General features: G+C 49.6%; 2 protein-coding genes across 4 annotated transcripts in view; one reads left to right on the top strand and one right to left on the bottom strand.

Annotated features, from left to right (window-relative positions):
• IGSF9 (immunoglobulin superfamily member 9) overlaps positions 1-9,015 on the top strand; it is a 104,166-nt gene extending 95,151 nt beyond the window's left edge. For 2 of the 3 annotated variants that reach the window (XM_048511811.1, XM_048511802.1), the window contains exons 19-21: positions 82-1,509; positions 6,790-6,935; positions 8,238-9,014. In XM_048511811.1, coding sequence (XP_048367768.1) covers positions 82-1,509; positions 6,790-6,935; positions 8,238-8,467 — 1,804 coding nt within the window. In that variant the 3' untranslated portion in view covers positions 8,468-9,014. Of the gene's footprint in view, positions 1-81; positions 1,510-6,789; positions 6,936-8,237 lie in introns of all 3 variants that reach the window. The other variant, XM_048511822.1, reaches the window with a different exon arrangement.
• A 10,859-nt stretch (positions 9,016-19,874) lies between these two features.
• On the bottom strand, positions 19,875-27,372 carry LOC125441277 (zinc finger MYM-type protein 1-like). The gene is made up of 3 exons (XM_048511755.1): positions 27,293-27,372; positions 21,821-24,468; positions 19,875-20,206 (listed from the first exon to the last, which is right to left on the bottom strand). Exon 2 carries the CDS (start codon positions 24,437-24,439, stop codon positions 21,830-21,832), a length of 2,610 nt encoding a protein of 869 aa, XP_048367712.1. The 5' UTR covers positions 24,440-24,468; positions 27,293-27,372; the 3' UTR covers positions 19,875-20,206; positions 21,821-21,829.
• Positions 27,373-27,985: the final 613 nt, after the last annotated feature.

Raw genomic sequence — 27,985 nt, 5'->3', positions numbered from 1 at the left:
CTTTGGCTTAAAGTGACTGTGAAGGGGCAAAGAACTCTCCCATGATGCTTTAGGCTTCTTTATTTCTTTCCTCCTCGGCAGAAATTCTAGAGGCTCTGCTAGTCCAGACAGCGTTGTGAAACTGAAGTTCCAGACCTCCCCCTATCAAAGCCTTCGACGCACCCTGCTGTGGGGGGACAAAGCCGGCACCAACCTGGGGCTCAGCTTCGCCAACAGCAACGCGAGGCCCGCTTCCAAATACACCCTGTACGAGAGCCACATCGGGGAGACCCTGCCCCTGGAGCGCATCTGCCGTGGCCCCGACGGACGCTTTGTGGTTCAGAGCGAGGCCGAGCCCCGGGAGCGCTTGGCGGCCGTGATGGAGCGCTGCTCCCTGTCCCTCACCTCCTCGGAGAGCAGCCTGAGCCAGCCAGAGCCTTACCTGCAGGTCTACTCTTCCCTTGGGCCCGAGGAAGCCGTCTGGCAAAAAAGCGTCCCCCTGAGGCCTCAGAGCTCCAGTCAGGCCCGGCGCAAAGCTAAAGCCTCTGGCTACTGCCAGGGCCGTTACTTCGACTACAGCAGCAGCAGCCCGACGGACGAAGCCAAGCCCTTGTGCATCGCTAACATCAGCCCCGTGACCGCCATGCTGTACAGGGCCACTGAGCAGCAGACGCCAGCCAGCCGGGGCTTCGAGGGACAGCCGGACGTCCCCACCACGGTCACTTCCTCTTCCTCCTCGCTGGGGAACCCTCCGTTGCCAACGTACCGCAGGCCTGAGGGCAGCCAAGGGAAAGCAAATACCTCAGCTCAAAGCGGAATCCTTCAGTACTTGAGTCTCCCCTTTTTCAAGGAGATGAACGTGGATGGGGACTGGCCCCCAGAAGAAGGGGGACCGCTTCCCACGCCAGCCCTTTCTGAGGCCACCGGCCTGGGCAGCACCGAACTCACGCTGCTCGGGGACGGGGACAAAACAGCTTGCCCGGCTTATATGGACACGCAAGCCGTACCAGAGCCCCCTCTGGAACAAGCTTCGGCTAAGAGTCTTCTCCAGCTTCCCGACACCCACGCGGGCCCGGCAAAGGCGGCCTTGCCTGGCACCTCCGTCTGCCCCAGTTACCTCAGCTCCATTGTGGAAACACCTCAGGAGTTGGGGCAGTGGTCACAGTCACATGTGCCCCCCCGGTCCCTCACGGACAGCAGCCAGACTGAGCTGGCTTACACGGCTCTCCCTCCAGAAAGGGACTGGCCACACATGCCAGAGCTGCCCTCGGAGCCTGTGCCTCCCGAGAGACACAAATCACCCCCAGCCATTCCCCCACTGGGCCTCCCCGCCGAGAAGCCGCTGAGAGGCAGCCTTACCAGCCAGAGCAGTGGCCGAGGCAGCGTGTCCTTCCTGAGGCCCCCCTCGCTGGCGCCATCCTTGGGGGGTAGCCATCTCAGTTCCCCCTTCGGGGATGTGGCCAGTTGGCAAAGCAGCTCCGCCGGAGAGGACTGCAGGACCAAATCTTCCGTTGCTGCCATCAGTAAAAGGTGAGAGGAAGGAGGAGGAGCTAAAATTGTGTACATGGTTGCAGAGGGCTGTTCTGCAGTGGAAGGGCTGGATCTGTGCAGGAGCACCTTAGAGACCAAGAAGATTTGGGGGGTTTAACCTTTGAAATTCAGGGTTGGCCGTCTTTACAGAAATGATTAAAATGTGGAACTCACTGCCAGGGGACGTTGAGATGGCCACAGGGTTAGACAGTTCTGAAGGGGGGTTAGAAAGAGCAGCTACTAGCCATGACCTCCCATGTTCAGAGGCAGTCAGCACTCGATTCCAGTGCCAGGAGGCAACATCGGGGGAATGTCTCAACTTCTTAGCCCTGTTGTTGACCTTCAGAAGATGACCACTGTGTGAGACAGGATGCTGGACTAGATCCACCACTGGTCTGATTCAGCAGGGCTTCTCTGATGTTCTTTTGAAGATCTTGGCCTTTAAGTCCTGTTGTTAGACCTCCAAAGGAACTGGTTGGCCACTGTGTGAGACAGGATGCTGGACTACATGGACCTCTGGTCTGATCCAGCAGGGTTTTTCTGATGCCCTAATGAAGGTCTCTATGCCCTGTTGTTGGTCCTCCAGAGGAACTCCTTGACCACTGTGTGAGACAGGATGCTGGACTACATGGACCTCTGGTCTGATCCAGTAGGGCTCTTCTGATGTTCTTATGAAGGTCTTGGCCTTTAAGTCCTGTTGTTAGACCTCCAGAGGAACAGGTTGGCCACTGTGTGAGACAGGATGCTGGACTAGATAAACCATTGGTCTGATCCAGCAGGGTTTTTCTGATGCCCTAATGAAGGTCTCTATGCCCTGTTGTTGGTCCTCCAGAAGAACTCCTTGACCACTGTGAGACAGGATGCTGGACTACATGGACCTCTGGTCTGATCCAGTAGGGCTCATCTGATGTTCTTATGAAGGTCTCGGCCTCTATGCCCTGTTGTTGGCCCTCCAGAGGAACTGGTTGGCCACTGTGTGAGACAGGATGCTGGACTAGATAGACCATTAGTCTGATCCAGCAGGGTTCTTCTTATATCTTTAAGGGGTTGCATGACTTGAATCTTGCTCTAAAATTGTGTAGAACTGTTGGCTTGGATGCAACTTGCCAGTGGAAAAGCAAGATAAAATCGCTCCAAATAAAGGAAAGCAAGTTTCTAGTCATTTGGGCTCGATTGATAAACTTGGTAAAGGGGGCAATATCTGCTTTCAGATACAAAAGCTAGGGTGAAAAACAAACAGAATTCCCAGAAATAGATTTCTATTTATTTTTATTCAAGGCTCATTAACCTTCTTTCACCCTTATGGAACTTGAGGTGGCTTACAATATAAATAAAATATTACAAAAACGCACAATAAAAATAACAATTATAAAAAAATAGTTAAAAGTCGGCTATTAAAAAACTCCAATTACAAGTGCCCCAAAGGTCCGACAAGTGAGGCAAACGCAGTTCTAAATAAAAATGTCTTCGGCTGTCTTCAGAAGATTGATCACATGATAGCCCAGCGTGCCACCATGGGGAGGTTATTCTATAATTTGTTTCCTGTGACCAACCGAGCCAATTATAATTGATTTTCTGAAGGCAAAACCTTAAAACTGGCCCTAGATCATCTTCCCTTGATGCATGTTTTGAATTTCATTTTATTTCGGGGCCCAGTTCTGTGGATGCAGCCTTGTCAAGCAGTAGCCCCGATTTGATTGAAAGTGTTAGCCGGGGTCAAGACAAGTCCTGATTTTCCAAAAGTGGGAAGGGAAACCTATGGACTTCTTCGGACAGTTTTGCTTAGCCTAGTTTTGAAGATCAGCCCGCTCTCCTCTCCAGATGTGGATGCTGAGCTGGGAATGCATTTGTTAGTTTCCAGACCCTTCTAAGTTGTGTAGAATGTGACATTTCATGAGGGGTTCATGTTTTCATAGAATCATAGAGTTGGAAGAGATTCTGAGGGCCATCTCCCCTCCCCTTCTCTCCTCTCCCTCTCCCCTCCTTGGAAGAAATCTATAATGCCCGAAGCCTAAATAAAGCCCAAAATATTCTGAGGGACCCGTCTCATCCAGCACACTCTCTTTTTGAACTGTTACCATCTGGCAGACGATACAGGGCCCTCAGAACTAGGACAAAGAGGTTTAGAGACAGCTTCTACTCTAGAGCTGTGGCTATGCTAAACTCCGCTGCTTCATATTGATGTATTTGGGGCTGTGTAGGGATGGGTGGAGGATGATGATGTATGAGTCTGAAATTGTGTGCATCGAGGAATGCTGCTGTAAATTTCGTTGTGCGTGCACAATGACAATAAAATGCTTATGCTTATGCTTATGCTTATCAAGTCCAACCCTGCCATGCAGGGAGGGGCACACAATCAAAGCCTCTCTTTAAAAACCTCCAAAGAAGGAGACTCCACCCCACTCCGAGGTCGTGCATGCCACTGTCAAACATCCCTTACTATCAGGAAGTTTTTTTCTGATGTTTCGGTGGAATCTCTTTTCCTTCACCTTCAACCCCATGACTCCTGGTCCTAGTCTCTGGAGCAGCAGAAAACGAGCTCGCTCCCTCACCAATATGACATCCCTTCAAATATCAAAACATGGCTATCATGTCCCCCCCTTAACCTACGCTTCTCCAGACTAAACATCCCCAGCTCCCCAAGTCTCTCCTCATAGGAAATAGAAGAAGCAACCCTTTATTGGCATAGACAACAGTACAACAATAATAAAAAAACTGATTAAAAAGCATATACAATACAGGAAATAAATGTTAGGTTGAAGGAGATCTACTGGCGTTTAGTAATTTCCAGGAGAAAGTCTGCCACTATCATACAGAGAGAAGGATCAGGGTTGTCCAACAAGCAGTGTAATCTAATTAAATCGGGGAGATGGGGTAAATGTAAAGGAGTAAGATTCACGTACTTGGATCTGATTTCTCATAGGGAACAGGCTCCAGACCTTTTACCATTTTCGTTGCCCTCTGCTGGACCCGTTCCAGCCTGTCAATATCCTTCCTGAATTGCGATGCCCAGAACTTTTCCCGCCATGGATTGTGTCCAGGGTTGCAAAAAGCATCCAGCATTATTCTACTTGCTGTTGTCATCCCTGCGTAGCCCACAAGGTGGAGCATTCCTTCTAAACTCAATCCCGTCTGTTTGCCCGTTTCAGAATTTGCTGAAACGCTTCTTTGATCTCCTACAAGGAACGTGCTGCAAAGGTCTGGGCCAGTTTTGCTGAGAGTTGGTCATTAACCTGAACTGATATATGCAAAACTCAGTCCAGCAGTTTGAAGGGAGGGGTGTTTGTGTGGAAGGCATTTCTGCACAGGAACACTGGATTGGTGGTTTTTTAATCCAAACTTGGCTGTGTGAAAAGGCCTTGTTTTCTGTTTATCATAACTTTGTCCTGTCTTTTCCTCAAGGACACAACGCCATCTCCTCCCATTTTACCCTGGCTGCTGCGCTATGAGCAGTGGTGGGATCCAAAAAATTTTGTAACAGGTTCCCATGGTAGTGGGATTCAAACAGTGGCGTGGCGCCAGTGGGGCTGGGCGGGGCACAACGGGGGCATGGCCGGGCATTCCAGGGGCGTGGCATTAATAATTTCTCTGTTACTGTAAAAAACTCTTACTGTAAAAAAAAAAGTTCCTAATTTCCAGCTGGTATCTTTCTGTCCATAATTTAAACTCATTATAGCAAGTCCTATCGTCTACTGCCAACAGAAACAACTACTTCTCCTCTAACTACTTCTCCTGAGCCCTTCAGGGGTAGGGCGGTTTATCAAATCGAATTAATAATAATAATAATAATAATAATAATAATAATAATAATAATAATAATAATAATAATAATAATAATAATAATAATTGACTGCCTGTCAAATACTTAATACTTTCAAATACTTAATTTTGTTTCTAGAAACCAAAAGAAGGATACTTTCCTTAAACAAGGAACTTTACCATATTACTAAAACATGTTTTTAAAACAGCCCAACAGGGAGAATTATCCCGTTTTCTACCTTCGCTAACCAGCCACATAGGAAACAACTGGACTTTATGATTTTTGGACCTAATGGAATTTCTAATGGAAAAGCAGACCCAATTAGTAACTCCCTCTTGGCACACACAAATAATTAGTAACCCACTCTCAGGAACTGGTGATAACCTGCTGGATCCCACCTCTGGCTATGAGGTAGGGTAGGCCAAGAGAGAATAAATGACTCAAGGTCAAGTTGGGTGCTTGAGCAGGGATTTGAATCCAGGTCTCTTTGGTCAAAGACAGCCAGATCAGTATAGAATCATAGAGTTGGAAGAGACCACAAGAGCCATCAAGTCCGACCCCCTGCCATGCAGGAACACCAAGTCAAAGCACCCCTGACATATGTTCATTGAGCCTATGCTAAAAACCTCCAAAGAACGAGACTCCACCACTCTCAAAAAAAGAGATAAGATTAGACTGGCATGACTTGTTTTTGAGAAACCCATGTTGATTTTCAGTGATCACATTATTCCCTTCCAAGTGCTTAATGGAGTCTTAGTGGACCACAAACTGAACATGAGTGAGCAGTGTGATGCAGCAGCCAAGAAAGCCATTGCAATTCTGGGCTGCATCAAGAGGAGTATAGTGTCTCTAGATCAAGGGACATAATAGTACTCTCTATTCTGCATTGGTCAGACCTCACCTGGAATATTGTGTCCAGTTCAGGACGCTGCAATTAAATAAGGATATTGACAAGCTGGAACGGGGTCCAAGGAAGGGTGACCAAAATGGTAAAAGATCTGGAATACATGGTTGGTTATGGGTTATGGTTTATTAGATTTGTATACCGCCCTCCCCCGGAGGGCTCAGGGTATGTTTAGTCTGGAAAAGAGAACATGAAGGGGCGACATGATAGCCATGTTTAAATATTTGAAGGGATGCTATGTTGAAGAGGGAGCAAGCTTGTTTTCTTCTACTCCAGAGACCACTAGGACAAGGAGTAAGGGATTCAAACTATGGGAAAAGCGATTCCTCCTAAACAATAGGAAGAACTTCCTGACAGTAAGGGCTGTTCGACAGTGGAAGGCACTGCGGAGTCTCCCACTTTGAAAACCTCCAGACAGGCTCAGTGGCCATCGGTCAAGCTGCTGGTCTGGGGGTTGGGGCTATTATAATGTGATTTTTATTGCTGTTTTAATTGTTATAGTTTATGATGTTTTTATTGTGGTTTGTATTGTGCTTTTTCTAACCTTTGTAAGCTGCCTGGAGATGTTAGCATGAGGTGGGATAAAAATCAACAATCCCCTTTGGTTTCCCCCCAGGAGGAACACCTCTGTGGACGAGAATTACGAATGGGACTCGGAGTTTGCCTTGGAGTCTGACCTGCTGGACGCTCTGCAGCTGTACCGCAGCGGGAATCCCAAAAGACCCGTCTCCACCATCGCTGCCCACGAACTGGAGAAACAGAGTGAGCTTTTGTGGGGGCAGCGGAGGGAACCAGAATGAAGAGGGGGGGTTTCCTTAGAGGTCAGGAAAATCCAGCTGCAAAGCAGGGAGCAGAGTAATTCCCAAGCCCACTAATGGCAAAAAAAAAAATATTCACAGTGCTGGGAAATGCTGTGCAGTCGCAGGTGACTCGTAGCAGCCCCGTTCGGTTTTCAAGGCAAGAGAGGGACAGAGGTAGTTTGCCTTTGCCTGCCTCTTGATGCCCCCCCCCCCTTAGAACATCAGTGGATCCTGCCGTCCCCCTCCCTTTTGTTTTAGGGGACTTGATAGTAGGGGCCATCTATTATGTTGATTTTAGTATGCTGCGTTTTAATGGGATGGGGTTATTTTATACAGAGCCAAAAATTAACTAGTATTTAGTGGATTTTAGCCTTTGATCTATGTGCTCGATTTCTGTTTCATTGTTCACCGCCCTGAGCCCTTCGGGGGAGGGCGGTATAGAAATATAACCAATAAATAAATAAATAAATAAATAAACCGTGGACTTTCTCGGTGGTCTCCCATCAAAGGACTAATCAGAGTTGACCCAGCTTAACTTCCGAGATCTGACTTCAGCCAGCTAGCCTGGTCAGGTGAAGGCGAACAACAAACTGAGGTTATTTTCCTGCCTCTGCATAGCTACCTTGAACTTCCTGGGTGGTCTCCCATCCAGCGACTAACTGGGGCTGACCCAGTTTAGCTCCCAAGATCAGGCTAGCATGAGCCATTCTGGTCCAGGGGAGAAGTCACAGTCTGGGAGAATTCTGGCTAGCCCAAGGTCACCCAGCAGGCTGCATGTGGAAGAGTGGGGAATCAAACCTTGTTCTCCAGATTACTCTTAACACTACACCACACTGGAAACAGGATGTTGAAGTAGATGGAACTTCAGACTGATCCTCAGGATGTTACATGGCTGTTGTTCCACCTTGTGGCAGTGGCATAGTGGTTAAGAGCAGGTGCACTCTAATCTGGAGGAACCGGGTTTGATTCCCCACTCTGCCACTTGAGCTGTGGCTACTTCTGGGGAATTCACATTAGCCTGTGCACTCCCACACACGCCAGCTGGGTGACCTTGGGCTAGTCACAGTTCTTCGGAGCGCTCTCAGCCCCACCCACCTCACAGGGTGTTTGTTGTGAGGGAGGAAGGGAAAGGAGATTGTAAGCCCCTTTGAGTCTCCTGCAGGAGAGAAAGGGGGGATATAAATCCAAACTCTTCTTCTTGTTGTCCCAACTGGAGATAGGCCTGCCCAATTCCTAACCTTGCTCCATTTCCTCTTCTGTGCAGGTTCGAAGTCCTCCAGCGAGAGCAGCGGCTCGCCCTCCAACTCACAATCCGTGGGCGTCTTGGACGGGTCGAGCTCTCCCGTGCCCAGTCCCGAGGAACGCTGCGCAGCTCTGCGGGAGGAATTCCTGGCCTACCGGCGCCGCCGAGAAGCTACCCAGCAGCGCCGGCAGAAGCTGGGCTCTGGCCGGAAGTGTGGCGACGAGCGATTCGAGCAGGCTACTTTGCTGTGAGGAGGGGTCTCGGCCAACCCAACTTTGCCCTGCCACCCCTCATGAGCGGATGGTGTCTCTGTGGTTCCAGAGGGGGGGGGGGGTAGAGCAGTGGCTACTCCCCTGCTGGAGGAGGGGCATCCTCTAGTCCAGAGCGACAGAGAGGGACTGCACATACCGCCCAGAGCAGTTGGTGGTGCCACAGATGCCGGAGCAGGGATGCCTTGGGGTGGAGGCGTAGGAAGAAGGCCGGGCTCCGGAGCCCATGAAAATAATCCCTCTCCGAGGGGGTGGTGGATTTGTTTAGCTACTGGCTGTGTGAGTTTTTTTAAAAATCAGGGGGGGGGGCTGTTTTCTAAAATCTGATATTAAAAAAAACCAGTTGTGTTAAGCGTGGCATTGTGTGAAATCGGAACGCTGCTGTTCTCTGGACCCCACCCCCGCTCCTGAGCAAAGACAGAGAAAGGTAACGAAATGACCTGCAGGTTGGAAAGACGGTGGCTCAAGAGTAGAGCATCCGCTCGGCAGGCAGATCTCAGGTTCGATTCGCCGGCATCTCCGGTTGAAGGGTCACGGTGAATAGGTGGAGTCTGGAGACCCTGAGTAGACCAGGGGTCTGCAACCTGCGGCTCTCCAGATGTCCATGGACTACAATTGGCCATGCTGGCAGGGGCTGATGGGAATTGCAGTCCATGAACATCTGGAGAGCCGCAGGTTGCAGACCCCTGGAGTAGACAGTGCTGACTATGATGGACCAAGGTTCTGACTCAGTAGAAGGAAGCTTCAAGCATTGAGCTGGGAAGGCCCTTAGCATTGAGCTGGGAAGGCCCTTAGCTGACTCAACGGTACAGCATCTGCTTGGCATGTAGAAGGTCCCAGGTTCAAGCCCTGGCATCTCCAATTGAAAGTAGGTAGGTGATATGAAAGACTGAAGTTCTGGAGAGCTTCTCCCAGTCGGAGGGGGGGGGAGGGGCACGGCTCAGTGGCAAGCATCTGCTGGGCATCCAGGTTCTATCCCCGGCATCTCCAGTTAACAGCCAAGAAGCAGGTGATGTGAAAGAGACCCTGGAGAGCCACTACCTGCCTCAATAGACAGCACCGACCTCACATCACATTTGTGGGCAGTCTAAAATTCCCGGGCCTTTCAAGTTTGCAGGAGAAGGCAGTGAAGAAGAAATAACCATAAAGGTCTGTAACATTACAAGCTGGGTAGAAGAAGAAGAAGAGTTTGGATTTATATCCCTCCTTTCTCTCCTGTAAGGAGACTCAAAAGGGCTTACAATCTCCTTGCCCTTCCCCCTCCCCACAACAAATATCCTGTGAGGTGGGTGGGGCTGAGAGAGCTCCAAAAAGCAGTGACTAGCCCAAGGTCACCCAGCTGGCGTGTGTGGGAGTGCACAGGCTAATCTGAATTCCCCAGATAAGCCTCCACAGCTCAGGCGGCAGAGCAGGGAATCAAACCCAGTTCCTCCAGATTAGAATGCACCTGCTCTTAACCACTACGCCACTGCTGCTCCTGTAAAAGCAAACAGCTTTCAAATGGTATACCATTCAAAATGTATTCCCGCTCTTCAACGAAAGCTTGCGGCGGGATGTGGGCCCGTAGTTCTATCTAACCTACCTCACAGGGTGGTTGTGATGATCGAAAGGAGGTAGGTCACATGGTTTGGGAAATTGCTTTGGTTCCCCATTGCGGAGAAAAGTGGGATATAAATATATCAGCCGCCTTATATTATAGTTGAGAATCTGGTGACATTCCAGTACAATTTACCCGCTGTTAACCACTTTACCACGCTGGCTCTAGAGAGGAATTTCCCCTTCCCCCTCTCTAAAAGGGATCCTCGAGGGTCACTTCATGGGCTTGCCTGGTGGTACATTCAAGACATACAGCAGGAAGCATCGCTTTGCACAACACGGGATGAACTGGTTGAATTCACATCTGCCATGCACAGTGTCCAGTTGCTTGTTTTGATGGCTTTCACAAGCGTTTGGAAAACACAGAGAGGGGCCGATACTGGTCACACCGGTCAGTCCAGATATGTATCCAAGTGTCCCTTTGTCAGCAATACTAAACAAGAGTTCAGACATTCCTTTGAGGCTATAAAAATGCATTCCGTCATCGGTTGGTTTATGAGTCAGCTCACTTCATTGAATGCATGGGAATGTTCGTCAGTTAGGCAGACGTATTTATTACGGAGCTGCTGACACCAAGAAAGGGGGGGCGGGGGATGTTACAAAGAGAGGCCAGTTTAAAGCAATTCCCAATTTGAAGCGTGATCAATACACTCTGAATGGAGGAGGACCATTCCCAAGTAGTGGTAGGCTAAAAAGGGGAATGAATGGAAAATTGGTCTTGTGCTAGAGGAGCCATGAGTTGCAGACCCAGTTGAAAAAAAAATAGGAAAATTTAGCTGAACTATGTAACATCTACAAGGGGTGAGATCAGTGGTGGGATCCAAAAATTTTAATAACAGGTTCTGATGGAGGTGGGATTCAAACAGTGGCGCCGCCGCACACACGCACCTCCAGTCCCTAATGGGCAGGGAGGTTGCTTAGTAACCCCTTCTCGGCATTCAGAAAAAAATTAGTAACCACTTCTAGAGAAGTGGTGAGAACTGGTTGGATCCCACCTCTGGGTGAGATGTGCTAAAATACTGGCATACGTGGCGTGGAAAAGTGCCACCAAGCCATAGCTGACTCCACTGAGGTTTTAAAGGCAAGAGACAAACTGAAGTGCTATTGCTTGTCTCTGCGGAGCAACCCTGGACTTCTTGGTGGTCTCCCATCCAAGTACAAAGCAGGTCCAACCCTGCTTAGCTTCTGAGATCTAATGAGAATGGGTTGGCCGGGGCTCTCTGGGCTGGAGCCTTAGAGCAGTGATGGCGAACCTTTTTGAGACCGAGTGCCCAAATTGCAACCCAAACCCCACTTATTTATCGCAAAGTGCCTACCTGGCAATTTAACCTGAATGCTGAGGTTTTAGTTTAGAAAAAACCGGTTGGCTCCCTCTTCCTCCCCCCCCCCCCCATGTTCGAGCAGGGGCCAGCCTGCTGTAGCCTCCAGCAAGTCCTGTGCACACCACTCTGTGCCTCTCTAGCACCTCTGCCTCCTCTGCACCCCCACCCCCGGGCAGCAGCCACCCAGAGCACAGGCACCAGGCCCGCCAGCCGAGTCCTCCCTGCTCACCATGGTGGGCGCACATCGTGCTCAGTGGCCAAGGCCAGCCTAGATGTGTGTGTGTGGTGTGTGTGTGTGATTTTACGCCCCCCACGACCAACTCTCTGTGCGCGTGCCCACAGAGAGGGCTCCGAGTGCCACCTCTGGCACTCATGCCATAGGTTCGCCATCACTGCCTTAGACCAACAACAAATGAAAAGGTTTTGCTAAGACCTGGCTGAGAAATAGTTAAACTGCTTGATGAATCCGGCAATTTACTGTTGCATTTTCCCTTTGAGGTTTTCTAGCCATAGTGGCTAGAATGTCAGGCTAGCATTTGGGAGACCCAGGTGCAAAGCCCCGCAGCTCACTGGGTGCCCTTGGTTAGTCACTTCATCTCACCTGCCTCACAGGGTTGTGGAATAGAAGAGGGAAGAACACACAGGGAGCAATTTTGAGGGTCCCCACTGGTGAGAAAAGCTGGTCATAAACATCTGAACAAATAGAGGTGTCCAGTGTATGGTCGAAGGCTTTCACGGCCGGATTCAACTGGTTGCGGTGGGTTTTCCGGGCTGTGTGGCCGTGGTCTGGTGGATCTTGTTCCTAACGTTTCTCCTGCATCTGTGGCTGGAATCTCCAGAGGTGTATCACAGAGGGAAGTCTGTTACGAATAGGCTGTGGGTCCTGATATCTGAATCGAGGCCCCATATATATTCAAAGGCAGCGTACCACTGCACACCAACCGGGAACCAAAACGCAGGATTTTGTGCCCGGCTGGTGAACTCTGCGAAAGGGGATCTGCCTGCAAACGGTTGAAAACAGGAAGTTAAGACTCTGGAGGTTTCTTATCGTTCATTCCTATCTCGTTCCTATTTTGTGGATTAGTGCTGCCTATCCCATTCCTGCCCTACATCCTACATGGGTCTCCCCTCTTCTATTTTATTTTCACAACGACCCTGTGAGGTAGGTTAGGCTGAAAGAGAGCGCCAACCATTACTCAGAAAGCTTCATGGCAGAGTGGGGATTTGAACCCTCAGTCACTGTCTGAGAGCCCTCAGGATCTGTCCGGAACTCCTGCTTCATTTCTCCCTCATCCTGCCAGCAGTGACTCATTCGCCAGCCAACGGTAGCTGTACTGGGCGTGCCTCTCTTTCGTCTTCATCGGTCATGCATATCATGTCTTTGGCTGCAACACGTTTGTGAGCCCATGGGAGATCATGGAATCCTGTCTGCCTTGATGCAGTTTGATTTCCAAATATATAGTCCTTTCCGGAAGAGGATCCAAACAGGAGTGCGGTGGGGGTGGGGATTCCAAGTACACCTGGCCCAATTCCACCTGGGGGAAATTCACTCTTGACCTGAAAGCAGGGGAGTCCAACTCTAGCGCGTCAGATGTTCGTGGACTACAATTCCCATCAGCCCAATTGGTCCTGCCAGCAGGGGCTGATGGGAATTGTAGTCCACGAACATCTGACATGCTAGAGTTGGACACCTCTTCCCAAAAGAAGAAGAAGAGTTTGGATTTATATCCCCCCTTTCTATCCTGTAAGGAGACTCAAAGGGGCTTACAATCTCCTTGCCCTTCCCCCCTCCCAACAAACACCCTGTGAGGTGGGTGGGGCTGAGAGAGCACCAAAAAGCTGTGACTAGCCCAAGGTCACCCAGCTGGCGTGTGTGGGAGTGCCCAGGCTAATCTGAATTCCCCAGATAAGCCTCCACAGCTCAGGCGGCAGAGCTGGGAATCGAACCCGGTTCCTCCAGATTAGAGTGCACCTGCTCTTAACCACTACGCCGCTGCTGCTCCTGTAAAAACAAGCAGCTTTCAAATTGTATACTATTCAAAATGTATTCCTTCTCTTCAATGAAAGCTTGCGGCGGGATCGTGGGCCCGTAGTTCTATCTAACCTACCTCACAGGGTGGTTGTGATGATCGAAAGGAGGTAGGTCACACGATTTGGTAAATTGCTTTGGTTCCCCATTGCGGAGAAAAGTGGGATATAAGTATATCAGCCGCGTTATATTATAGTTGAGAATCTGGTGCCATTCCAGTACAATTTACAGTAGGTCAAGAGGCTGGATGACAACAGCTGTAACGCCTGTCCGCCATTCTCCATCATGAAGCAAAGAAAGATGGGTTTTTGCAAAACTGATAATGCACAGGGGAGTGCTGTTTTGGGGACAAGAGCCCCCCCCCCCCGCCCCGCTGCCAGGGGTCCTGGGCTCCAACAACGCACAGAGATGTGATCTCATGGGGCGGGGGGGGGGACACACATTTAGTAGCATCACAGCAAAGCTGCATGTATTCAGGGTTGCCAACTCTGAGCTGGGAAATCCCAGGAGATTTGGGGCACTGAGCCAGGGAGGGGCAGAATTAGGGGAGGGCCCTCAGCAGGATCGAATGCCATAGAAACCACCCTGCAACGCAGTCACTTTCTCAAGGAGAACTGATTGCTTTCAGTTGGGATTCAATCGTAATTTTAAATCTCCAGGCTCCACCTTGAGATTGGCAACCCAGCACACTCCAGGGTTGCTCTCAGTTCTCCAAAAGGGGCGCGGCTGCAGCTTCTGCAAACGATCTCCAATGCGCCGAGGGAGCATTCCCTCCCGTTCCCTCCGGCGCTGCCAGGGTTAAAGAAGGCGGGGCGACCCTTCTGTGACATTCCTCTCCAGCTTCCTCTCTTCCCAAATTTGGCCTTTCTCTCACCAGTCACATGGCCGAAGACTGGGGAAGTGTCACCAGCGAGAAAGAATGCGCGGGGAAGGGCCCAGACCTGACGTCCGTCGGTGGCAGGGAGATCAATACCTCGGATAATGAAATAGAGGGCATGCTAATCAAATTTGCAGATGATACCAAAATTAGAAGGGGTAGCTAGAGGACAGAGGCGGGATTCAAAACAATCTGGCCAGATTAGAGAGCTGGGCCAAAACAAACCACATGAATTTCAACAGAGATAAATGTAACATTCTATACTTAGGCAGAAAAACACTGCACAGATATAGGATGGGGGACACCTGGCTTGACAACACTACATGTGAAAGGGATCTGGGAGTCTTAGCAGACCACAAACTGAACATGAGTCAGCAGTGTGATGCGGCAGCCAAGAAAGCATCTGGGATGCATCAATAAGGGCACAATGTCTAGATCAAGGGAAGTAATTGCACCACTCTACTCTGCGTTGGTCAGACCTCACCTAGAGTACTGTGTTCAGTGCTGGGCACTGCAATTTAAGAAGGATATGGACTAGCTGGAACGTGTCCAGAGGAGGGCAACCAAAATGGTCAAAAGTCTTGAATTCAAGCCCTACGAAGCGAGCTGGGGATGTTTCGTCTAGTGAAGAGAAGGTTAAGAGGGGACATGATAGCTATGTTTAAATATCTGAAAGGATGCCATGTCGAAGAAGGAGCAAGCTTGTTTTCTGCTGCCTCAAAGACTAGGACACGGAGTAATGGATTCAAGCAGTGGTGGGATCCAAAAATTTTAGTAACAGGTTCCCATAGTGGTGGGATTCAAACTGTGGCATAGCGCCAATGGGGCTGGGCAGGGCATGACGGGGGCATGGCCGGGCATTCCGGGGGCGGGGCATTCCTGGGCGGGGCTGTGGCAAGGACGCAGCCGCTGCGCCAGTCCTTGGGTGGGAAATGAATGCACACAGGCTGCCACGCACGCCGGTGCACCTCCTGCTAGACTGCTTCAAGTTCTGTGCGCTACTGCTGAGAGGAGGGGCGTAACTAAGGCAAAAGTCACGTGGCAAAAATCACCAATTAGTAACCCCCTCTCGGCACACACAAATAATTAGTAACCTACTCTCGGGAACCTGTGAGAACCTGCTGGATCCCATCTCTGGATTCAAGGTACAGGAAAAGAGATTCCACCTAAACATTAGGAAGAACTTCCTGACAGTAAGGGCTGTCCTGGAAAACAATCCTGGAAAAGAAAAGATGCTTTGCTTTTTTATCAGTGTTGATTGTAGAAGAGGTATCACAGAGCTGGAAGAGATCACAAGGATCGTCTAGTCCAGGGGTAGGGAACCTGCGGCTTGAGAGCCGCATGCGGCTCTTCTGCCCTTGCACTGTGGCTCCACGAGCCGAGCCGCCAGCCCCATCCTTGCCCGCCCTGAAGGCAGCAGGGCGGGCGCACCAACTGCCCGCAGTCAGCTGGGCCGTGCCGCGGGCTTCCCCTCTCGCCCGCCCCGTTGGAGCGGGGCGGGCACTTTCCCGGCGGCTGGCCAAGCCGAGCCGCCAGCTTCATCCTTGCCCGCCCTGCAGGCAGCAGGGCGGGCGCATCCATGCGCTTCTCAGAATGAGCTGAGTAAAAGGTTAAAAAACCCTATATATATAGTGTTATCTTTCTTTTAAATGTCAAAAATTATTTGCGGCTCCAAGTGTTTTCTTTTCCCGTGGAAAACGGGTCCAAATGGCTCTTTGAGTGTTAAAGGTTCCCTACCCCTGGTCTAGTCCAACCCCTTGCCATGCAGGAAGACACAATCAAAGAATTCCAGACAAATGGCCATCCATCCTCAGTTTAACACCCCCCAAGCAACAGGAAACTCCACCACACTCACTCCTAGGCAGCGTTTGCGTCTGTAGAACAGCCCTGACCGCCAGGAAGTTCTTCCTAATGTTTAGGTGGGACCTCTTTTCCTGTACTTTGAATCCATGACTCCTTGCCCTAGTCTCCAAAGCAGCAGAAAACAAGCTTGCTCCAACTTCAACATGACATCTTTTAAAAAAAATTGAACATGGCTATCATGTCATCCCTTAAACCTATTTTTTCCAGACTAAACATACCCAGCTCCCAAAGTCTCTAGGGCATGGATTCCGGATCTTTTACCATTTTGGTTGCCCTCCTCTGGACCCATTCCAGCTTGTCAATATCCTTGAATTGGGATGTCCAGAACTGGACACAGTATTCCAATGCAAAGGTACTGTGATGTCTCTCCATCTAGACCAGGGGTCTTCAAACTATGGCCCTCCAGATGTTCATAGACTACAATTCCCATGAGCCCTACCATTTGGCCATGCTGGCAGGGGCTGATGGGAATTGTAGCCCATGAACATCTGGAGGGCCATAGTTTGAAGACCCCTGATCTAGACACTATGCTCTTATTGATGCAGCCCAGAACTCCTGGGCCAGAGGTGACGGGGAATGCTTCTTCTGAGATGGTGGCAACCAAATAGCACAGCAGATAGTCGCTAACAAGAGGCCTTCTCTCCAGTGGGAGAACTAGGGTGGAACACTGCGACATGGTGCCTGCATGGATCCCACGATGCAATGCTTCAAGAAGAGGTATTTTCTTTGGGCAGGAGAGATTGGGAATGCCTGCTCAGAGATTCTGGCCATGAATAGCTCAGCAACAGTGCCCAACAAGAGGAAGAGGAGGAAGAAAGAAGAAGAGTTGAACTTATATCCCCCCTTTCTCTCCTGTAAGGAGACTCAAAGGGGCTTACAAACTCCTTTCCCTTCCCTCCTCACAACAAACACCCTGTGAGGTAAGTAGGCCTGAGATCTCTCAGAAGAACTGTGACTAGCCCAAGGTCACCCAGCTGGTATATGTTGGAGTGCACAGGCTAATCTGAATTCCCCAGATAAGCCTCCATAGCTCAAGTGGCAGAGTGGGGAATCAAGCCTGGTTCCTCCAGGTTACAGTACACCTGCTCTTAACCACCACTACGCCACTGCTGCTCCTCCACCCCAGGGCTCAAGTGCGGGGATGGGAGCGCCCTGGGCTGCAAACATTAGAGCTTCCCACCCCCTACTCCCCAGGCTTGTATTTAACTTGGAAAGGAATCTGTCTGGGCCTGGCAGGACTTCCTCACAGGTAAAAGGGCAAGGGCTGGATGACTCACCGATGTCCCATGAAGGCTGATCATGGGAAAGTTAGCTTCCTTGGATCCTTTGGCCTGCTCTGCGGGGCTACGGTAAGGTCTTTGTGATGAAGGGCATTGGATGCTAAATAGCAGGAGCAGAGATTTCTCTGCCAAATCTGCACCCGGCCCCAGACAGGGATCCAATGGGACTAAAAGTATTTTTTCCCAAACTGACACCCCCTCCTTCCCCGTTAGGCAGGGTCAGGCTCTCCAGATGAAAATCTGCAACTGACCAATATTCACTGACTTACCATTGTTGCATACATGCGTGTGAAATGACACCAAGACATTTTTTACTCATGGCAACCCAATACATCCATGTCCTCCCAAACGCCCTATTGTGAACAGCCCCTCTCGGCTCTGGCAAACTGAGGGCGGTGGCGTCTTTTTCACCAGTACGGTTAAGAATCCAAAGAATTTCGCAGACACCTGAACAAACAGCCCTGCGAGGTGGGTTACTGTCCATGCACAGAGGAGACTAGGCAACAAGCGAGATAGAGACGTCTAGTTATCTACCTTGTTTCCCCGAATATAAGACATCCCCTGAAAATAAGACGTAGTAGAGGTTTTGCTGAAGTGCGAAATATAAGGCATCCCCTGAAAGTAAGACATAGCAAAGTTTTGGTTTGGAAGCATGCCCGATGAACAGAACACAGAAAAATACGACATCTCCTGAAAATAAGGCATAGCGCATCTTTGGGAGCAAAAATTTATTTAAGACACTGTCTTATTTTCGGGGAAACACGGTAGGGAATTAAGAAGAGCTCCGCAGGATCTGCGCAATGGTCCATCTAGTTAAGAACCCCACAGTGGCCAGCTAGTTATTCTGTAGGTCTGACAATGGGGCACAGAGGCCTTCCCCTGATGCTGCCTCCTGGCACCAGAATTCAGAGACTGACCGCTGAACGTGGAGTTGCTTTCAGTCACAATGGCCAGTAGCCACTGAGAGGTACGGCTGCCAGTTCTGGGTTGGGAAATACCTGACGCAGCTGTATTGTCAAAGGCTTTCACGGCCGGATTCAACTGGTTGTGGTGGGTTTTCCGGGCTGTGTGGCCGTGGTCTGGTGGATCTTGTTCCTAATGTTTCGCCTGCATCTGTGGCTGGCATCTTCAGAGGTGTATCACACAGACTTCCCTCTGTGATACACCTCTGAAGATGCCAGCCACTGATGCAGGCAAAACGTTAGGAACAAGATCCACCAGACCGCGGCCACGCAGCCCGGAAAACGCACCAGAACCACCTGATGCAGAGCCTGGAAACGGCAGGGTTTGGAGAGAAAAAGGCCCTATGCTAACACCATAGACTCCACCCTCCAAAGCCACCATTGTCTCTAGCGAACGGATCTCTATTGTCTGGAGACAAGTTGTAATAGTGAGAGATCTCTTGGTTCCACCTGGAAGTTGGCAACTGTATGGACAGACCTCTTCTCCCTGAATCTCTCTGGTCCCCTCCTAAAGCATTCTGTGCCTTTTCAGCTTAAGCAAACTTTAAACAAAAAAAACAGGGCCTTATCTTAGAAGAGGCATTTCTGAGTATCTCTTCTTTATGCACTGTGGCCTGTGATCTATGCAGGCATGCTGTAGAGAGCCAGTTTAGTGGTTAAGAGTGGTGGACTCTTATCTGCTGAACTGGATTTGTTTCCCTGCTCTTACACATGCAGCCTGCTGGGTGACCTTGGGCCAGTCATTGTTCTCTCTGAACTCTCTCAGCTTCACCTGCCTCACCAGGTGTGCTATAGGGAGGGAGAAGGAAGGTGATTGTAAGCCACTGTGAGACTCCTTGTGGTAGAGAAAAGCAGGATATAACTCCAAACTCTTCAGTGGCATAGTGGTTAAGAGCAGGTGTATGGAGGAACCGGGTTTGATTCTCCACTCTGATACTGGAGCTGTGGAGGCTTATCTGGGGAATTCAGATTAGCCTGTGCACTCCAACACACACCAGCTGGGTGATTTTGGGCTAGTCACAGCTCTTCGGAGCTCTCTCAGCCCCTCACACCTCACACGGTGTTTGTTGTGGGGGTAAGGGAAAGGAGTTTGTAAGCCCCTTTGAGTTTACTCACAGGAGAGAAAGGAGGGATATAAATCCAACTCTTCTTCTTACTCTCAGAGGTGTATCTAGGAAAAATGGCGCCCAGTGCAAAATCTGAGTTTTCCGCTCCCCCACCCCCACCCCTGTATAGGCAGCTACCCTCCCCCACCACAACCAAACAACGTTTTTTGCACCAGGTCATCTCAAAGTCACCATCACATTACAGAACATGCCCCAACTCACAAATCTGAACACAGCAATGGTCCATGCCACACAACAGGAAATATTTTTTTCTGACATTTTCAAAACACTTTCAAAATGTTTAACAACTGTTCTAGCACTTTAAAGTGTATTAAGTGTCATAGGACTTAAAACTGCTTTCAAAACGTTTTATTACAGTCTTTACAAAACACTCAGAATAGTACTCAGAAAAAAATACGAAGATTTCTGTAAAATAAGTTGGAAGTAGTCTTCCGCAGTACGGATTTGTTCAAGTCACAAACCTGTATTATCTTTGGGTTATGGGAACTATTCTTAAATTAACAAACATTTCAATAAAAACACCAAGAGTTGGCATATTAAGGATTCTCTCACAACGTCTCTGTATTTACTATTCAATACAGATACTAATCTCTAGGATCAATCTTTGTAGGTCCTCTCTCCACAATCAGCAAACCGAGACCGCAGGATCTGCCTTTCCATCCAACCTGTCAAATAGGAAAATGTAAGTGTTAGCTAACCGAATGGCTTTTGGAGAACTCCACAACAATATACTGTCAAAGGCTTTCATGGCCAGATTCAACTGGTTGTTGTGGGTTTTCTGGGCTGTGTGGCCGTGGTCTGGTAGATCTTGTTCCTAACGTTTCGCCTGCATCTGTGGCCGGCATCTTCAGAGGTGGATCACAGAGGGAAGTCTGTTACACGCTGTGTCTAGTGAGAAGGGAAAGTTTAGTGGGGTATATATTGTCCATGTCCCAGGGTGGGGAACCAATCAGTAAGTGTTTGGGTGGAACTTGCTATGCAAAAATGTGGTTGACTGCATTGTAATGCGGGTGGGGTTTTTCAGTCCAGGGAGTGATGAGACATGGACAATATCTACCCCACTAAACATTCCCTTCTCACTGAACAGTGTACAACAGACTGTGACTTATAAACTCCTTCTCTGCCAGGGAATATAGTTAATTGGTATACATCTTGTGAGCAGACAGATCAAAATGATCTAAATGACAGCTAATGTTTGAAGAAGCACCTGATGTAACTGTACAGAACCAGTTCAAACCAGATCACTAACCTTCACTGTGATAGGCTAACTGATGTATAAAAGCAGAGCCTGTACATGTATGCCGTGTCTAGGGAATTTTGGAGTTGCTGCGGAGCATGCTGTCCAGTCGTTTGCTGATTTGTGTCTACACTGTAAATATCTGCACCTAAGACAAAGTCTTCTTGGAAGTACTAGTCAAAGGTCATCAAGCAGGTTAAAAGTGCAGGAGTGGGGAAACAAGCTTGATTCACTAGATGAGAGTCTGCCACTCCTGCAGAGGAGTATGGAACCAAACCTGGTTCTCCAGATTAGAGTCTACCCCTCTTAACCACTAGCTCTCAGAGAAGGACAAAAAACCTAGCACTGACTGTCAAATGCAAGGCAGAAAAGCCTGGGTCTGAACCTTCCATGTACAGGGATGGGGGGGAGACAATCTTTATGGATTCCCCTCTCCCATTACAGCCTGTTTCTGGGATCAGAGCACCCAAGAACAGGCACATTGGGGAGGGGAGGCGCAGTGGGGGCCAGAAGCATGCAAGTGAATGTGGGGTGGAATTTCTGAAACCCACACCGTTTCATCCAGATGAAACATTTATTTTGATTTAATTGTTATAGGCTGTTATTCTGATGTTATTGGATTATTGCTATATTGTTATGTATTATTGCTAATGTACTGACTTATGATTAAAGTCTTGGATATTATGAATTTGGTGGTATACAAGAATGTGCTGCAAACCTGCTGTTATTGTTCTCTGAAATTGTTTAGTTGGAAAGGTTAAGTTGCCATCTGTAATCGGGTTCTATTTTAGTTCTATGTAATTTATCAGTGTTATATTAGTATAATGTATCTGTTTCTTATGTTGTTAGCCGCCCTGAGCCCTTCGGGGATAGGGCGGGGTATAAATATAAAGTGAAGTGAAGTGATACACCTCCGAAGATGCTGGCCGCAGATGCAGGTGAAACGTTAGGAACAAGATCGACCAGACCACGGCCACACAGCCCGGAAAACCCACAACATCCATGACAATATTTACTCCAAAACGCAGATGAAGGCCCTTACCTTACCTTGCTACATCAGGGGCACCTGGCTAGCAAATCTGTCGATGACATCATCAAAGTTCGTCTCCTCTGTCTCTTCTCTTTCCACACTCAGCAGAGCAAGATCACAGAGTCTTTGGTGACCCATCGAGCTTCCCAGATAGGAACGTATCAGTTTCAACTTACTGAGCGACTGCTCACAGCTGGCGATGGAAACTGCAGTGGTTAGCAGTATCTGGATCGCAACCGTGAGGCAGAAGTAGGCGGACGCATCTCCAAACTGAGCAATGAACTGAAGAAGCTGTTCGGGGCTAGATACCCGCGGCTCATTCGGCCCCGACAATATCATTCTGATGTCCAAAATATCTAGGTAGAGCATTTGTCCATCCACATCACTGCAGTAGAAATTGCCGAAATTCGCACACTTCTCCTCTAGGTCTTGCACGTCAGCGCCGTGACACAGTTTCTCGGTGTCAAGGAGGAACCCAAAGTTGGTATCAATGGTGTCCAAACAAGCAAACCTTTCGTTCATCTCTCTGTGAAGATGACCAAGCGCCGCCTTCATGCTTCCTTCCGTTTCCTCCGTTGCTGTCAACCCGGCGTCTCTTGCTCCCTCGCCAGGCGTTGCTTTCCTGTATCTCTGACGACGTTCAAATTCAACGTTAAATTTCTGGCACAGATCAAGCCCTTCACCGATTGACTCGCTGACCAAACTGTCTCTTTTAGCCTCAAAATAATCCCGGAGAGATCGAAGATGTTGGGCAGCGTCGTGAAAGTCCGTGCCGGGGTTCTGTAGCCTCCTCTGGACAAGGTCAATGCGACCAAGTACCTTGTCCCAAAATCCGATATAAGTCAGAAAGTCGTAACTCAACAGGCAACTGATCAATACTTTCGCTTCACGCATTGACGCGCTGGTCTCTTCTCGATCGTCTTCTATCTCCTGGAGAAGTTCGATTATATCCTCAAGATAGACGTGGACGGATTTCACAGCTTTTGCCTCTGCACTCCACCTGGTTTTGGACTGCGACCTGAGACGCAAAGGCACAACCTCTTTGAGTCTTGCCCAATGCTCATGTGAATGTGCAAAAAAAGTGTTCAGAGCATCTAAGGTTGCAAAAAATGTGCCCATCTTTGGTTCTTGAGAGGATGCCTGAACGCCCACCAAGTTGAGTGAGTGATTGTCACAATGCACAAACAACGCCCGTTGGTTTTTCCCCGTTATTCTTTGTTGTACGTCACTTCTGAGTCCGGTCATCATGGCAGCGTTGCCGTAGCACTGTGACCGGCAATCCTTCAGATCCAACCGGTCCTCCTCCAGCCGTCTCAAGATTTCCCCGGCCAAGCTCTCTGCATCTTTCTCGCGGGTCCAGATGAAACCAAGAAAGGACTCTCTGACGTGGGCTTTTCTGCTCCTAGCGTCCATTTTCACGTACCTCACGACTTCTGACATCCGGTCACCGTGTGCCGGATCGGGAGCAGAGTCAAACATGATGCTGTAGTATTTGGCAGAACGGATCCTTCTCAGTATATTCTTACGAACCGCAGAAGCCATGAGGCGGATGAATTCGTTTTGGAAATCCGGCGAAAAGTACGATACTGAGTCTGGCTGACTTTGGACATGATCAAGGTACTGTTTCATAACAAAGTCACTGCTCGCCAGCATCTTAACTAACTCCAGGAAATGTCTTACACTGGATTCATAATCCAGTTGAAATGACTCCCTGTTGCCTCCATAAGGCAAGCTCTGGAACGCAAGGGTTTTTACACATTCTACGACTCTTCTCAGAATGTCACGCCGCTTCTGCCGCTCCTCAGTCCAAGTCTGTAGGTCAGTGTGAATCATTCTTGTGCTCTTGGCCAAATCGTTCTCCATTACTTTCCACCGGACAAAGCACTCCCGATGATTGCGCCTGCTTTCATGAACAGCAATCCTGCGATATTTTTTCCATTGGTCAAAACCAGACTCCCTCTCCAACACGGACTGAAATTCTGACCTTGAGAACAGAAGGCAGCAGAAACAGAACGCGGTCCCTTTGGAGGGTGAATACATGATCCACGAGCGGGTCACCTCCTTGCCCTGGCCGTTTCCCGATCTCACCTTGAACCACTTTCGGGGCATGCAATGGTTTTTGGGTGGCGTGGGTTTGAAAGGCCCCTCGCTATTTTGGAAATACCTGAATCCCATCTGTACCATTTGTGTTCTCAGTGCATCAGGGATACATGGTCTCCCGGTTTCCTTATCAAACGGCAGAAGCCCCACGTCATGCTGTAGGATTACTTCTGGCACGGCAGGCGAACGCTCCTCGACACCCTCCGGCTCACCGGGTTCGGGTTTGTCGACAGGTTCTGCCTCCCCAGGTGAAATCTCGTCATCCTCCTCCATCTCAACCCCCTCTGATGCAGCCATCTTCACGTCCTCCTCTGCTCCTGAGAACACTGCACTAGATCCGACCTCTGCGACAGGGAACCTTGTGGAAGGACCCGGCGACTCCTCAGACTGCATTGAGGTAGCTGGTTGGGGCTTCTTAAGGAAGGTCAAGAGGACTTGGCTTGATTTCTTCACCTCCTCAGCTGCCAACTTTCGTCTTTTCCGTCCTTGTGCTCCACTCTCCTTCTTCTTTGATTGTCTGTGCTCCATCATGGTAGCCCCACACACCAACTGCTTTTCACCTGTGATAAGGAAGGACATTTTACATCTCTAACAAAACTGCCAACGCAGGAGAATGCTGTGGACTGCAGAGAGGCAGGCAGCGCAAACATGGTAGAGAGGCTGCAATGTTATCCCTAACAAATTATATGCTTCAGACACCCATGCAACAGGAAGGCAGTGTTGAAATGCGGGCCAGCTAGCATGTGTGTGGCAGTGCACATGCTAATCTGGTTCACCAGATAAGCCTCCTTAAAACAGAATCTTATTGAAACACAGACCAGAGCAATTGGCTGCAACAGACCCAGGATTTATATTGCCCAGTCAGGTTCCTCCGTTCATTGGAGGAGAACCTCCTGGCCCAAAGGATATCTGGCTGGCCTCTAAGAGGGCCAGGACCTTTTCTGTCCTGGCCCCAACCTGGGTAACTAAGGCCTAACATTGGGTATCATGATACCCTGGTTGGCGAATGCTTCTCAATGTTAGGCCCTAATTACCCTGGTTGGCTCATGATACCCTGAGGATAAGCCTTGCTCAGTTTAGGAGTTTGGACATCCATACTGTCCACCCATTCTGTTAGGTTGGCAGCAGCAGTGGCATAGTGGTTAAGAGCAGGTGTACTCTAATCTGGAGAACCGGGTTTGATTCCCTGCTCTGCCACGTGAGCTGTGGAGGCTTATCTGGGGAACTAGATTAGCTTGTGAACTCCCACACACACCAGCTGAGTGACCTTGGGCTAGTCACAGTTTTTCAGAGCTCTCTCAGTCCCACCCACCTCACAGGGTGTTTTTGGGGGCAGGAAGGGAAAAGGAGATTGTAAGCCCCTTTGAGTCTCCTTACAGGAGAGAAAAGGGGGATAGAAATCCAAATTCTTCTTCTCCTCTAGGTTGGCTCTGGGTGCTCAATGTTAGGCCCTAGTTACCTGTAAGGGGCCTCTATGCTATTTTCCTTTCTCTCCTGTCTGCTTGGAATGAAGATAACAGAAGTATCTCTGGTCAGCTTGGCCAGATGGCTGCTATCTCTTGTCTGGCCTTGGGGATGGTTTTCGCTTTCCCACACTTTTCCCACTTTTGCATTACGTGGGAAGGGGCGGGACTGGATTCAGAAGGGTTATACTGTGGGGGTTTGAACGCTTTAGTGTAGAAATGGCTTCTGCACAGCCAGACGCACGGTGTCCAAGTCAATAAAAGCTTCTGATTCATGAAATCCAGGGCTGGACATTGAGTGGATTCAGTGGGCTATTGAGTGGACAGTGGAATAAGCTCCCGAGTGGGATCAGGGCCCTGCGGGATCTGAATCAATTCCGTAGGGACTCTGCACATGCTTGCAAATCATTCTGCTTGCAAATCATTCCCAGATGCTTGCAAATCATTCTGCTTTTTTTGCACTATAACTAAGAATGTCAGGCTAAACATGGACTAAATGAATGAAGAAATCAGAGGTCTTCAAACTATGGCCCTCCAGATGTTCATGGACTACAATTCCCATCAGCCCCTGCCAGCATGGCGAGGTAGGGCTCATGGGAATTGTAGTCTCTGAACATCTGGAGGGCCACAGTTTGAAGACCCCTGGAATAAATAATGAGAGTGGACATAAACTGCAATCCTATGCAGAGTTACCTCAGCGGAAGCCGAATGAAATCAATGGGCTGAGACTGGGCTCTGTACAGGTCTGTGCTGTGAACTATTCACAATACATTTTACTTCGCTCATTGGCCCACCTAGCTCAGTACTATCTTTCCAGGGTCTCAGGCAAAGAAAGAACTTGTCCCAATGCCTACTAACTGAGATTCTTCCATTGGAGGTGCCAGGAACTGAGCCTGCATTCTTATTCAGGCAAAGAGGGTTGCCATCTCTGGCTTACAAAAATCCTGGAGATTTGGTGGGGGTGCCTTGGGAGAATTTGGGGAGGGGAAGAAGCTCAGTGCCAATATGTCACTGTAGGATTTTTGTTTATCCTACACTCTATGGTATATCATAGAGTCTATACCATTTCTGCCAGGGAACTGATCTCTGCAGTCTGAAGACCAGGCCCCACTTTGAGATTGGTGGTCCTAAATGCCAGGCAGGTGCTCTCTCACTGAACAACTGGCCCGGGCTGAGTTTTGTGGCCAAGTGATGAATCAAATGGATTTCTCCAGTCTCAGTCCAGGTCCAACATGTTTGTCACTATATCCATCAGATTGTGTCCCTGCAAGAAGGGATAAGGAACCCCCATAGTCTCTCTCCCCCAAAGGGCACTGCTACTCATGTTTAACATCAGAAAGGACCAACAGAGAGGAAAGGACATCCTCTGGACTTCCTGCCAGCATGATGTAGTGGTTAGAGTGTCAGACCTAGGCTCAAATCCTTGCTCTGCGATAGAATCCTGCTGGATTACCTTCAGAGGCATAGCTAGGGAAAATGGAGGCCGGTGCTAAATCTGAGTTTTGCTACCCCCCCCCCCCCCCGGGCAGCTGCCCTCCCTTACTACAACCAAAGTCTGTTTTGCAGACAGAAGGGAGGGAAAGAGATGGGGGGGGGGGATTTGCTTTGCATGTCAGAGGGAGGGGAGCAAACTTCAGCGGACGCAGGGTCCCTGGCTGCCTCTGACCCACTGAAACTGAAGGCTTAAAGCTAGCAAGTCTGAAATCCTAGAGATGCTGCCAGAGAGAGGGGTTGGGGAGACCCTCTTCTTTCTTCCTCAGAATGCAGCAGCATCCTGAGTGAGTAAAGGGGCGATCCATTCCCAGGTTTCAGTCTGCAGAGGACACGGCAGCAGCGGCTGTGGCAGGACTGGGGGGCCCTGGTGGGGTGTTTGGGTGCCTCTGTCCTGCACTGCTCCCCCCGCCCCCCCTTAAACACTTACCTTGTCTTCTTTCCTTAATCACTTCTCTCCGGAATCTCTCCCCTGCTGCGTTTGTTCTCTTCCTTGCTTCACTTCCTCTCCCCAGCTCTGCTTTCCCTCTATCCACTTCCGGCCCTTTGTTACCCCACCCCCTTTGCCTGGCCCTGCTGCATCGATTGAGTGCCCTCCAGGCTCCTGACCTCACAGTTGCCGGGGTCATTTGCACACGGCTCCCCTCGCCTGGCTGGCTGGCTCTAGAGCAGTGGTGGTGAACCTTTGGCACTCCAGATGTTATGTACTACAATTCCCATCAGCCCCTTCCAGCATGGCCAATTGGCCATGCTGGAAGGGGCTGATGGGAATTGTAGTACATAACATCTGGAGTGCCAAAGGTTCGCCACCACGGCTCTAGAGTCTCTCTGTGAAGGGAGGGGGCAGAGAGCTCCTCCTCAGGCCCCCTCCTTTTCAAACTCACGCCCCTCCAGAGGTTATCGACTACAGTTCCCATCATCCCCGCCAGCATGATGCTGGTAGGGGATGATGGGAACTGTAGTCCATAACTTCTGGAGGGCCGTGAGTTTGGCACCTACGGTTTAGGATGTTCACAGACGGTCCTGCAAGTCTGTCTGCCCGCCCGGCGGGGATGCTGGGGCCGCGTGGGCCGAGCTGCCGGTGAGAGGGGGAAGGGGGAGGGGGAGCTGCTGCGTTTTTGCG

The sequence above is a fragment of the Sphaerodactylus townsendi genome, linkage group LG01 (genome assembly GCF_021028975.2).
Source record: "Sphaerodactylus townsendi isolate TG3544 linkage group LG01, MPM_Stown_v2.3, whole genome shotgun sequence".
NCBI classification, from domain to species: Eukaryota; Metazoa; Chordata; class Lepidosauria; order Squamata; family Sphaerodactylidae; genus Sphaerodactylus; species Sphaerodactylus townsendi.
The sequence above is the reverse complement of the archived record's forward strand: the minus strand, read 5'-3'. Positions and strand labels throughout refer to the sequence as shown.

Bases quoted from the DNA above. Each gene is read 5' to 3' on its own strand.
- LOC125441277 (XM_048511755.1), bottom strand. From the start codon at position 24,439: ATGATGGAGCACAGACAATCAAAGAAGAAGGAGAGTGGAGCACAAGGA.